Source organism: Rhodnius prolixus, unplaced genomic scaffold (genome assembly GCF_049639745.1).
Source record: "Rhodnius prolixus isolate KJV_2025 unplaced genomic scaffold, Rpr scaffold_13, whole genome shotgun sequence".
Classification (NCBI taxonomy): Eukaryota; Metazoa; Arthropoda; class Insecta; order Hemiptera; family Reduviidae; genus Rhodnius; species Rhodnius prolixus.
Genome location: NW_027411583.1, coordinates 10,778,056 through 10,790,788, shown reverse-complemented (window position 1 = coordinate 10,790,788; position 12,733 = coordinate 10,778,056). Strand labels below are relative to the sequence as shown.

The following is a 12,733-nucleotide window of genomic DNA, read 5'->3' as shown; positions in this document are numbered from 1 at the left end:
CAACATCAGGGTTATGATGGCAACGAGTCATTAGTGTGGATTTCAGTTACAGTAAATGAATTTATGGTGTGAATAAGATGACCTAGAGCAAAGACATACGTACCCCGTGGGAGCCACAGGATAGATAACTGAAATTTGACAAAGAAATTTCCAATAGTTCAACGGGATACTGGATAATTGTTTTAGGGTACTAATGACGATTATACTGGGATGGCTCTAATTGTGCAGCACGACCATTTTATTTCAGAACAGGTGGAGTATTGCAGATACATTGCCTCTACAGAACCGACCTGGTAAAGTAAAGTAAAAAGTGAAGTAATTACCTAATTTTTTCAGGCATGTTCTTTACATCCAACTACCAAATTAGGTGTCATAGATGGAGGCGACTAGCAAACATACTTTACTGTAAATTTCTCATATTAACCATTAAATAAAATCCGCAATACATCTTAGCTTTGCGGGTCTAGCCTATAACCGCCTAACATACTTTACTATAAATTTCTCATATTAACCATTAAATAAAATCCAAGGGCTAGACTAGTACCGCAATACATCTTAGCTTTGCGGGTCTAGCCTATAACCGCCTAACATACTTTACTGTAAATTTCACATATTAACCATTAAATAAAATCCAAGGGCTAGACTAGTACCGCAATACATCTTAGCTTTGCGAGTCTAGCCTATAACTGCCTAACATACTTTACTATAAATTTCTCACATTAACCATTAAATAAAATCCAAGGGCTAGACTAGTACCGCAATACAACTTAGCTTTGCGAGTCTAGCCTATAACTGTCTAACATACTTTACTATAAATTTCTCATATTAACCATTAAATAAAATCCAAGGGCTAGACTAGTACCGCAATACATCTTAGCTTTGCGGGTCTAGCCTATAACTGCCTAACACACTTTACTATAAATTTCTCATATTAACCATGAAATAAAATCCAAGGGCTAGACTAGTACCGCAATACAACTTAGCTTTGCGAGTCTAGCCTATAACCGCCCGGCTACTGTGGCGCCTCAGAACCGACCCGGTACCAAATAGGAAATGAACAACTGGCCCAAAGTGGATTACTCTATAAATAATAAATCCTTATTTTTTACTCTCTGTTGCTGCACTACGTTACGGGGAACAATTGTATTGGTCCCTACTTAAAAGTCATTTCCGTATAATCCGATTCGTAACAGAAAAAAGAAAGTCCATGTGAGAGATCAAACCGGATCTGTTTCCAGGATTCCACTTCTTAAGGGTTCGGAAATCCACAGGGCAAGTTCAGCGGTTCCCCCCCCCATTGGATGATAATCAATTGTAAACAAGAAGAGACTGAGCGTAGAAGAACGATCTAGTTCTTTTAATTACTCTAAGAGACTGTAACTTTAAAAAAATAGAAAAATAAAATAAAATCCGTTAAATAAAACGAATAAAAACCGAAACTATATAAAACGGAAATCCGGTTACATTAACCCAACAGCTGGGTATATAACTCAAGTACCGAACAAAAACACGTTGAGAAGAGAGAGAGAGAGAGGGAGATATGTGCAGAACATTGACTAGGGGCGAAGGAGGGGGGTACATTATTACATCCTGAGGGCCCCCAAGAGGTCCAGGCTCTCCTTTATACCTGTGTAACTGGCGAGGAACTACCTGAACGTAGAGCGGACGTTTTCTCGGCTAAGATTTATCCCTCTGTGGGGTTTTAAATTTACTCACATAGTTGACGCACCATTTTTTTTTCTTCTTCTTATTTTAACTTATTAATAAAATTTACAGTCGAGAAATTTCGACATTCGTGACTCTTAACTTGAATATAGCAATAAGTGGATTCGGGTTTATTTTTAAGGACATTACCAGTCTTTTAAATTTCTACTCCTCAGACACCTCAATACTCCGGTAAAATCTTAAAATCGAATCTTCACATTTAACTTAGATTTCCTGCAATCGATTTTAAACTATTGATTTCTAATTATTAATATGCGACATCTTCAACACTAAATTCTACTTTTATCGATAAGAATTTGAAACAAAAAAAAATATCGATAGTTCAGCGTGTAAGTGTAAGTTTAAACAGCTGGTGAAGCGGTTTCCTTATAACACTTAATTTTATCTATTTGTAACAGGCATTTATATTGTGCCCTTAACAAGCTTCGAACTTGCATGCATCATCAGAAATATATTAATCAGTTGTAAAGTACAAAATTCGACTTCATTTCTTGAATTATTTCCTTAAAATTCGTAATTTCAATAACATATTTATATCTGGACTCATTTTAACAGGAAGTACATACCACTTCACTAACTAAACTTCCGTCACATTTTAGAGATTTCCTATTTCTGAAGATTTCCTTCCAATTACACACACGTAGATCTAAATTACTTTTAATTGAAATAAAAAAAATTGGTCTTCGTTAAAGCTAAGTGGCTAACATACTGGATTCCCATAAGGAGGAATCCTGAAACCTGCTTGCTACTGATCCCTTACGATTTTCTCAAACTAGGAGCTTCTTACAGCTCACTTTACGGGTTATCAATAGTGTTATTTCGTAACGAGAGAACGGGAAAAAGAGCCCAAGGCGCCAATGGCCCTGATATTCCTTCTTCCCAGGACAATTCCAAGGTGCCAGGAGAGAGACATTAAGGTGTTCTTCTCAAAATCATTTTTGCGCAAAGTACCATCCTACCAAACCATATAATTATTGTTTAACAAATTATAAGTACAAATAATTTATTAATTTATTTTTAATAAAGATAACTACGTAGAATTTTATTTATTTATTTTATACAGATAACTACCATGAGAATTTTTGTTACAAAAGAGTAGGAGAATAAAAAAAAGGAGCCTTTAAAAAGAATAAAGAATAAATTGAGGTGCGTGAGCAAGTGAGAGAATAACTAGAATAAATAAAACGTTTTTACGTTAACAAGAGTTTCAATTCTCTTATAAAGAGTTCTCTCTCTCCTCAGTTTCTCCCCTCTCTGAAATGTCCCAGGGTTAGGGGAACCATCTGCTCTCATAGTACCAACCTAACTTCATCGCTACTTAAAAAAAAAAAAAAAAAAAACAGAAATATATGCGCGTATTTATTTAAATTAATATAGATTTCCTTTAAATTAATTTAATTAATTAATAAAAATGGTTATGTTATTTTTTTTTCTGGTTTAATTTATTTATTGTAGTTGTGATTTTCTTTATCCAATATCCATCACCATAAAAGCTCACCTTATAAACTTCCCACAAATAAAAACTACGAATATTTAAGCCTTATTGTAATTTTATTACGAACCGTCGATGAAAAACCGTTCGTACGTACGTACATTCCTCTAGAATGCAATCCAACATATAAAGTGTACGAAATGGAATATAGGAACTTTAGAGCGAACACTCTTTTGAGTCAATTTTCAGGAAAATCTCAACAAAAGAAAGAAAAATCAATTGAGACTTACAGGCTACTTCCCGGTTGAGGACTTTTTAAAAGTACACACACCTTGTAGCACAGTGTACAAATAAATTTGGGAACTTTAAAATGGCCCCCCCAAAAAAATGGCACATTAGAGGTATATTTCAACCTAAAACTTCTAGGAGGTGCTCTTTTAATCTTAAAGGGGAAAATGTTGCAAATAATTGTTTTGTCTTTAGCAAAATTGTAGGCGTTACGTTGCCCCGAGAGAGGTTTGGTTAGACCAGCGGATCGCCACGCTGGGATGAACTGCGAAAAATGGGTTCGGCTTCTCTTCCCGTTTTGGCTTAGGATATTATTTAATGGTATAACCAAGTGAATTCAAGTAAAGAGTTTCTCGCCTAAGTTACTCAAATACGTCGCGTCTTTGCCAGAATAAAATGCCCAAAAACTTTCGTTAAAAACGGATCCACACATTTACATTTGACTGCAATGATATTCTGCTTAATTTGCTCCTCTTCTTGTGAAAATTCAATAATGCATTTCTCTTTTCCAATTGTAAAACTCGTCCAACAGCAGCTTAGATCCTTACTTTCTTTCAATTTTTCTTTTTTGGCAACCAATTTTCCATGCTCCAAAAGAATTTTCTGTTTGAAAAATTATTAACCATAAATGCTAAAGATCAGATAAATGCCATGTACAATTATTGTAAACTGTCTCTTAGAATTTTTCTTTTGGGAGAATAGTTTCTCTTTTAGTTTGTGTTGATTTCTCTGCTCATAAGTATGTACGATTTAAGTATACGATATAATGATCATAAGTACAGTGGGTCAAAAAAGTATTCATACACTAAGTTTTTTTACTTTATCTACAGAACTTTTGTTTCTAGGATGACGACTTGTTCAGCACTGAAATCGAAGATAGTAACAATGAATTTAATGCTCTCATTTTCTTTTATAAACATAAAGAATTGAGTAAAAAGCAGAAAAATAAAAACCCTATTGAAAAGTTCTTCCAGAAAAGAGCTCATAACCAATTTAAAGAAATCATGGGGCAGAAATCACATCTCAAGAGACACTAAACCTGGTGGAATCTATGCCAAGGAGGCTTCAGGCAATAACAAATGCAAAGGGTTGCTTACAAAATATTAGGTCTTTAGTTTTGCGTTAATTACAACATTCAGACTGAGTGTATGAATACTTATTTTGCAGACAATAAATTATTTTTCTGCTTTTTAATCGAGTCTTTATGTTTATATAAGAAAATGAAGAGCATTAAATTCATTGTTACTACCTTCGATTTCAGTGCTGAACAAGTAGTCATCCTAGAAACAAAAGTTCAGTAGTTAAGTAAGAAAACTTAAGTGTATGAATACTTTTTTTGACCCACTGTATGTCGTATGTTATTTTGAACATTATATTTTATTCGCAAGCATCTTGTTTTGGTTCTCTTATTTGAAGAAATAATTATTTTTTGTTCTAAGAAGTTTTAATACTCTTATTTTCTTTTAGTTTTTTACTTTTGTATTTCTTATTTTATTTTTATTTCTATATTTTGTCGTTAATATTATTATAATTACTTTTATGGTTGACTCACTTGCTCAAAAGCGTGTGTAAGCTTAATAGCAAATTTAAAATACTTAAAAGTTACTATAAAATCATAGGGGGACGTTGTCCACTTCAATTAAGTCAACTTCAAATAAGTTGGCACTTTCGACCAGTCAAAGTTTTCTTTAACTTTGCGCATTTGTGGTTTTTATTATTTTTGGTGATTTGATTCATAGTTTCAGTAGGATGAAAAAATACTTGCCACTTCAGTCGTGATACATTTATCATTTATGATATACATATCTAAGACAGAAAACAGTTTAAATTTCAAAAAACAGACACGAACAATTTAAACAATTTATACGGCAAACTTACTACAAAAATACTTGACAATTGGCAACACTGACTTTCCTCACAACCAAAACTCAGTTAAAACCGATCACACTCAGACCCATGAACAGACACAAGAAAGAAGACACACCATACCCTTTAATGATATAAAAATATTACTTTGTAAACTAGGTAAATAATTTTTTGTAAAATTTCGTTACATTATACATATTCATTTTAATGGAATCATCTGTTAACAATCTGTAAACATATACCACAGCCCTGAAGATGGACCTAGTCCCTAGGGGCGAAAGCTCGCGGCATAATAAATGTATCACGACTGAAATGGCAATTATTTTTTCATCCTACTTTGCACATTTGGTTTCTTATTAATTATTACCAGGTGGTAACACTGTACAATGTACACAAAATGGGGCAAAAACTTTGAAGTGAAATTCAACCATAACTCATCCTACCAGAATTATTGTAGATTTAACTGGAAAAAAAAATGGTGCTAATAATTTTTTTTTTTAAATCTCCCATTATCATGGAATTAGTAAAAAAAAAAAAAAGTTTAGAAGCAAAACAACTGGAGAAGCCATTAAGGGGAAATGGCTCGAAAAAAAAGATCGAAACAAGTAAAAATGGTTGACGATTTCAGACAACGAAAAGAAAAGTATACTTTGATCTTTCGTAGATCTCGCCAAGATCAATTTTATCACCAAAAAAGAGGAGTCCTCCTCAAAAAATAGACCCGAAGCTCTTAATAAATTTTAAAATACAAAATCTGCATGATTTTTTTTTTGTACAAAGCGTAAGAGAAAGTAAAGTACGAAAAACGGAAATAAATGATACGAGAAACAAAGAAACTAGAAGAGAAGAAAAACCACAAAAAATTAAATAAATAAGATCCTACAACAGAAAGATTTCGAACTTCTCCATTGTATAGCAGGAGCCTGGGGGCTGGAATGATGATGACGACGACGTCGACAAGAACACATGGTAGAAACCTCTAACTACCTGTTGGTTCCCTATACACATAATAGTCCACATGTTATTTTCAGAAAGAGAAAGAGTACTATGTGGTGGACAAGGGGTAGCAAAAAACAACAACATAGATTTGTTTTTTGTTCTTTTTTTTAAACCAGTGCCTTCATAATAATTATTTACATATTCTACACTGCCTGCTTAATTGTAAAAAGGATTTTGTATATATCGCTATATATATATATATATATATATATATATATATAAAAAGGAAGCCTTTAATTTATTAAATCGCCCCCACACAGAGAGAAACTTGAAACTGATTTTTTTTTTTTGGCGGGTAAGGCGGGAGGAGAATTAAGCGCGGAAATCACACATGTTAAATTACAGTATACTGCTAAATATAATATATAATAATATATACGGGGGAAAAAAATGTATATGTAGCTACCTCATGTTTTATCTGCAAAAACTGATGGTGATCATATTGTGGTGGTGCGTTATTATTTTCTAGTGGTGATTTAATTAATTCCAAAGTATATCTTCCGTTGCCAAGCAACGCAGCATCAGAACCCAATTTCCCATATAAATAATCTTTGTCCATCATCATTTTTGGTTGTTTTTTTTTTTTTTTTTTTAATAAAATTAATAAAAAAAAATAATTTGTTAACTAGAGTTTTTTTTCTAATTATATGGTGATATTTATATCTAAGTAAAACACTGAATAACAACACAGTAAAAACAATAAATAGTAATACATAATTTTAACCAAAAAACAAAAAAAGAACTTAAGACAACTGCAAAGATAAACAAAACAATACGATCATGGTGCGCTCTGCATTTTTAAAAAGAAAACAAAAAAAGACGTTAACATTGAATTAGACCGGTTAAAAGAGAACTGAACCATATGTAGTACTAAAAAGCACGTTGCTTTACCCACCACAGTACTTTGAACAAACTTCATTTTATCCCCACCACTTTAGTTGGCGGAGAGAGAGAGAGAGAGAGAGAGAGAAAAAAGCCAACCACACTATAACCTTCTCAGTGTTGGTAGAGTAAATGCGAAGAGAATGAATGTGAGACAGCGGCCGGAGACGACGGCAAACTTAACAAGAATGGCTCCTCCACCTCCTTCTCCTCAATCCCCACCACTATTTACTACTAGTATTTTACAGTCAATCTTCCCCTACTTAATCCCCCCCCCACTCTCTGCTCAGCATACTATATATATATATACTCACAGTTTAAAACTGCATCAATTTATCCAGAGGAGGCTTTGCTAACTAAGAATGCTGGAAATATATCTGCCTTAAACAGTAAGTATAAAAAATAGTAACCAATTTTGGTTGCCGAGTTTCCACAGTTTCCAAAATAAATGTGAATGTACGTAAGTGTAACATAAACCTAAGCTCTACTACAGAAAGATTTCGAACTCTCTTTGTATAGGGAGCCTAGAATGATTTGAACATTTTAAATTAGTCTATTGTATCTGTCCCATTGTCATTACCAAAATTCCCTTATAAGTCCCGTTATATCTTTATATATATTCCTGTTCCCCAGTTCTGACTCTTTTGAGTTTTCTGCAACTCAAACCAACCCGAAAGTTTCAATAATTATATAAAATTTATTGTATTTTATTTATATATATTTTTATAAGTATTACTGATTTTTCAATTCTCTAAATTGTTTTATATTTTTTTGTATTAAGGCCCTGAAGAAGACAATAATATTTGTCGAAACGTTGGCAAAAAGACGAGTTGTTGTTTTTTATTTGGACCGATTCCTCGCCAATCTTGAATCCTTAATAAAACTAAACCATTTTAACTAAATATATATAGGAAGTTTAAACTTTATATCTTGTTTTGGTGAACTGACTTCAATTTTTGGAGCAATATCCCAAGAACCGGAAAGAAGCAAAGTAGCTCTCGAAGATCTAAAACTTTTATTCGAAACAAAATTCGATTAAAAGGTACTTCCTGTGGGGAAGAGAGTGGAAGGAAGAGGTGGTTAGGTGGCCCTTTTAATACGGACCTATTTACTAACATTATGGAGGTTTATCTTTGTTGCCAAACATTTGAGATCGAAGATTAATTTCCCAAACGGAAGTACTGTTTTTACAGAACTGATTTAAGTAAAGTAAGTAATAGCCTACTTTTTCAGGCATGCTTTAAATCTAAGTACCAAATTAGGTGTCGTGGGCAGAGGGGACTAGCAAACATACTTTACTATAAATTTCTCATATTAACTATTAAATAAAATCCAAGGGCTAGACTGGTACCGCAATACATCTTAGCTTTGCGGGTCTAGCCTATAACCGCCTAACATACTTTACTATAAACTCATATTAACCATTAAATAAAATCCAAGGGCTAGACTAGTACCGCAATACATCTTAGCTTTGCGGGTCTAGCCTATAACCGCTCCGGCTATCGTGACGCCTTACAGAATTGATTTTTCCAAGACAATTCGATTGAAGGCACTTCCGAGAAAGTCGCAATTTATGAAGGTGCAAAATTTCCAAAATTTTAAAGAAATTCGTGACCGGAAGTGACTCTTTGATTATTACTAATTATTATTTAAACATCCCAAGAAAAGATGTCTTGAAAGACGACTCTAGGTGTCGTGAGACGTACAAATTTGCAAGGATGAGGGGGAGAAGCTAGACAGGAGATGACGTATGAGTGATGACGAATCTTTTAGGGGGATTCAGGTACTTCCAGGAGAGTAGCGCCAATGGGAGTAGTAGAAGAAGTAGAAGAAGATCAGCCGACCGGAACAGATGGTTACTCTAGAACTCTAGAACATACATTATCTTCAAGACTACCGCAATTTTTTATTTCCTATTTTTTTTATTATAAAAACAAAAGCTGGGATTATTAGTGCAATGACTCTTACTTTTATGATATTGTTAGAGAGAGACAGCGTAATGCAATAGTTTTATAAAAGTAGGTTCGTCTGTACGTACATATGTTGGTCTGTAGTTGGTCCTGCGTTATCCTGTTGAAGGATGATGACAGTAACATTACGCAAAACTATCAACGCGCTTGTAAAGAGCTGAGAGAGAGACAGAGACAGACTACAGTTTGAATATTTATTGTACACATGTACGTATGTCTGTCCTGTACAAAGAGATATTTAGTGCACTTATTTCTCTGTGCCAGTGTGTTGTGAGTAGAGTGAAGCGAGCGAGAGAGAGATGATAAGAGTTTGCCAATGGAGGGATGATGATGATGAGGATGATGATACACACAGCATCACAAACATTGCGCCGCACGTGACTCCCAGTATAAACAACTATATTGGACATGGTGTGGGGCTCCCATTTCTGTGGTGACGGTTGGTAAAACTATTGAACTCCACCAACACTGAACTCAACAGATGGATAACTACCGCCATATTAACTAGTTGAACTTGTAGTACAAGAAGTAAATCACCCCCTTACTTACTGAAGATTGGCCCTTGTTGTGTCATTGTTTACACATTAACTAACCCCCACTCCTCCTCCACAGTACCAATGCCACCCTAATCACTACTACAGAATTAATTCACTTCCAAACCAAACCAATCTATTCAAACTTTCTTTAATCACCAATAATGAATGTATCACGAGATACATGTAGATGTATCTCGTGATACATTCATTATACATTCACCACTAGTGATTAAAGAAATATTGCAAAGCTGTTTTAACTTTTAATTTCCCTTCCGTACGAAAATTTGTTTTTTTTGCAGTGCTAGTACGTTTTACTTGTTCTATCCAAACTCACCTGTGCCTTAATTTACCTTCTTTTACTACAGTAAATTAAATAGAATTGCGATGATGTTAATTGTTCGGCACAGTAATCGGAAGTACCTGTATACATCATATCCTGAATCTCAAAAAAAGAATGATTAAAAAAAAATGAGGGGGCGGGAGTTGCTTTAGTGATCAAGAGCGTGGCTTTGTAAGTGGGAGATCCCGCGTATGACTACTCGTCAACGACACCTATAATTGGTAGTTGGACGTTAAGCATCGCCTGAAAAAATAGGCGATTATTTTATTCAAAAAAGTTCTAATGTAATGTAATGGATACTTCCAGGTACTGGACACATTAGAAAAAAATGATGAACTTAAATCATCTCAAATTTAAAAGATCTATCTTCAAGTAGATCTATGGAGCAGTAACAGACGTTTTAAGTCGGTGAAAGCAAAGAACAAGCCATGATCTTGAGGATGTTATAACTGAGTGGAGCTGATGGTACCGTAAACTGGGAACAGCAGACTTAGCTGGGCTGGACTTCCCGAGACAAAGAATAAACCAGAACGTAAGCCTCGGAAAGTTGTTGGTTGTAGTGCTGGTGCTGCAAATGATTGCAGAAGAATGCAGCGCGTACTTTTCATAGAGTAAAAAAAGTAAAGTAAAGTTATCGCCTATTTGTCGTGGACGAAGGCGACTAGCAAACAGTGGAAGGAAGAGGTTGTTAGGTGGGCCTTTTAATACGGACCTATTTACTAACATTATGGAGGTTTATCTTTGTTGCCAAACATTTGAGATCGAAGATTAATTTCCCAAACGGAAGTACTGTTTTTACAGAACTGATTTAAGTAAAGCAAGTAATAGCCTACTTTTTCAGGCATGCTTTAAATCTAAGTACCAAATTAGGTGTCGTGAGCAGAGGCGACTAGCAAACATACTTTACTATAAATTTCTCATATTAACCATTAAATAAAATCAAAGACCTAGACTAGTACCGCAATACATCTTAGCTTTGCGGGCCTAGCCTATAACCGCCTAACATACTTTACTGTAAATTTCTCATATTAACCATTAAATAAAATCCAAGGGCTAGACTAGTACCGCAATACATCTTAGCTTTGCGGGCCTAGCCTATAACCGCTCGGCTACCGTGGCGCCATCAATAGAGTAAGAAAGAAAGAGGTGCTATGCAAAAAAATTATGATACTTTTTAAAAATTTGGAGTTTTTAAATAAAGTACATCAGTGAGAAAATCGAGTGCTGCAGCCAGACAGACAGAGAGAGAGAGAGAGAGAGAGAGAGAGAGAGAGAGAGAGAGAGAGAGAGAGTGTGTGGTGTGAGTGGTTCTGGGAGGACGACGACTCATGGCTATTAACATAACGATTACGGGACTGATCGTAATCACTACACCAGTCAAAATTCCATGTTTAAAAAAGCTCAGCAGAGTAACAGAAAGCAAAAATGCCAAAATAATAAATACCCAAAAATAATTGAAATAAGAGTAAATTATGACGACAGGAAACGCTAGACGTCATTGATGATGAACACTGGGAATGGATGGTGCAACAGTGGGGTGACTGCAGAGGAGTAAAACTAGGAGCAGGGAAGTAGTTGGCTGTCCGGACGATATAGAGGAGTGCAGCAGAACTGGCTGCGGAGTTACTTCCATTACTGACTGGATAGAGGGCCAATGCTATGGAATTATTAAACATGGGAACGGCACCTCCTGGAGCAAGCAATGGAGCTTCAACAGCCACAGCAGTGGAGTATGGGGGTGGGGGGTGGAAGAGGCGGCAGAGTTCATCCGACATTCACGATCCGTCACCCTGGCCAAATAGTAAGGGGATACCAGTGTATCTGTTGACAGCAGCGCATCCCGATCTGTCTATATCCTGCACCACCACTAGCGGATGTAAGGGTATATACAGGCTTGAACATGGAGAACCTCTCTCCATGTTCAAGCCCGTATTCTGGGACGTGGTGGATGGATGGATATTTTAATCGAAATTCCTCTCATGAAACATTAAAATTGGACACCATCTTGAGTACAAGGTTAAAAACAGGAAAATCTACTATTTCTTCCAGATTCTTCTGTTCAAACATTTTACCTGGAAATAAAAGGGCCAACATACTCTGGTGAGTAAAACTCACACGACGTCCCTTTATTAAGTGTAATTCTAATTTCTACCTGTACGACGCTTTACTACGGGAAGTAACACTTTAGAAGAGGTGCTTTGTTACACCCTGAAAAACACCCCCGCCACCAAAAGTAATTTTCTGAAAGAAGGTTTCAAATTATGAGTGAGAAAGGTAGGTAGGGAAAAAATCGTAGGAATCATTATCGATTATCGTACCAGAAAAAGTAACGAATTTGGGGCCATAACTTACAATGAAATTACCATAAAAAGACCATGAAAAACACTCGAGAACTTTTTGTTTTAGAAAGGGCCTTAAATTTTCTACTTCCGGTGAAAAGACACTTCCGCTGTTATTGCCTTACAATAGGATATATTTCCTCCCTGACTAAAAATTAGCAGAAATTAAAAAGAAAAACGCGAAAAATTGTGAAGGAAAACTTGGAAAATACTTATTACTTTGTTTTTCTTTTTCTTTTAAAGTTAACTTGAATGAAAAGCTCTCGGTAAATATATGGAATGTGTAAGCATTAATAAAACGCTTCGTTTCGCAGCTTCCCTACTTGAACATACATCTTAGGAGGTGATTTAAGAGG

The 12,733-nt window shown here is 35.2% G+C and overlaps 1 protein-coding gene across 5 annotated transcripts in view; it reads right to left on the bottom strand.

Moving 5' to 3' along the window:
- The window catches only part of da (transcription factor daughterless), a 126,041-nt gene that overhangs the window by 56,348 nt on the left and 56,960 nt on the right, over positions 1 to 12,733 (bottom strand). Inside the window, exon 1 of one of the 5 annotated variants that reach the window (XM_074116200.1) lies at positions 6,717 to 6,890. The exons of the other annotated variants lie outside the window; for them this stretch is intronic. Within the exon in view, the coding sequence (XP_073972301.1) occupies positions 6,717 to 6,875 (159 nt within the window). The 5' untranslated portion in view covers positions 6,876 to 6,890. Of the gene's footprint in view, positions 1 to 6,716; positions 6,891 to 12,733 lie in introns of those variants that run through there. 5 annotated transcript variants of the gene reach the window in all.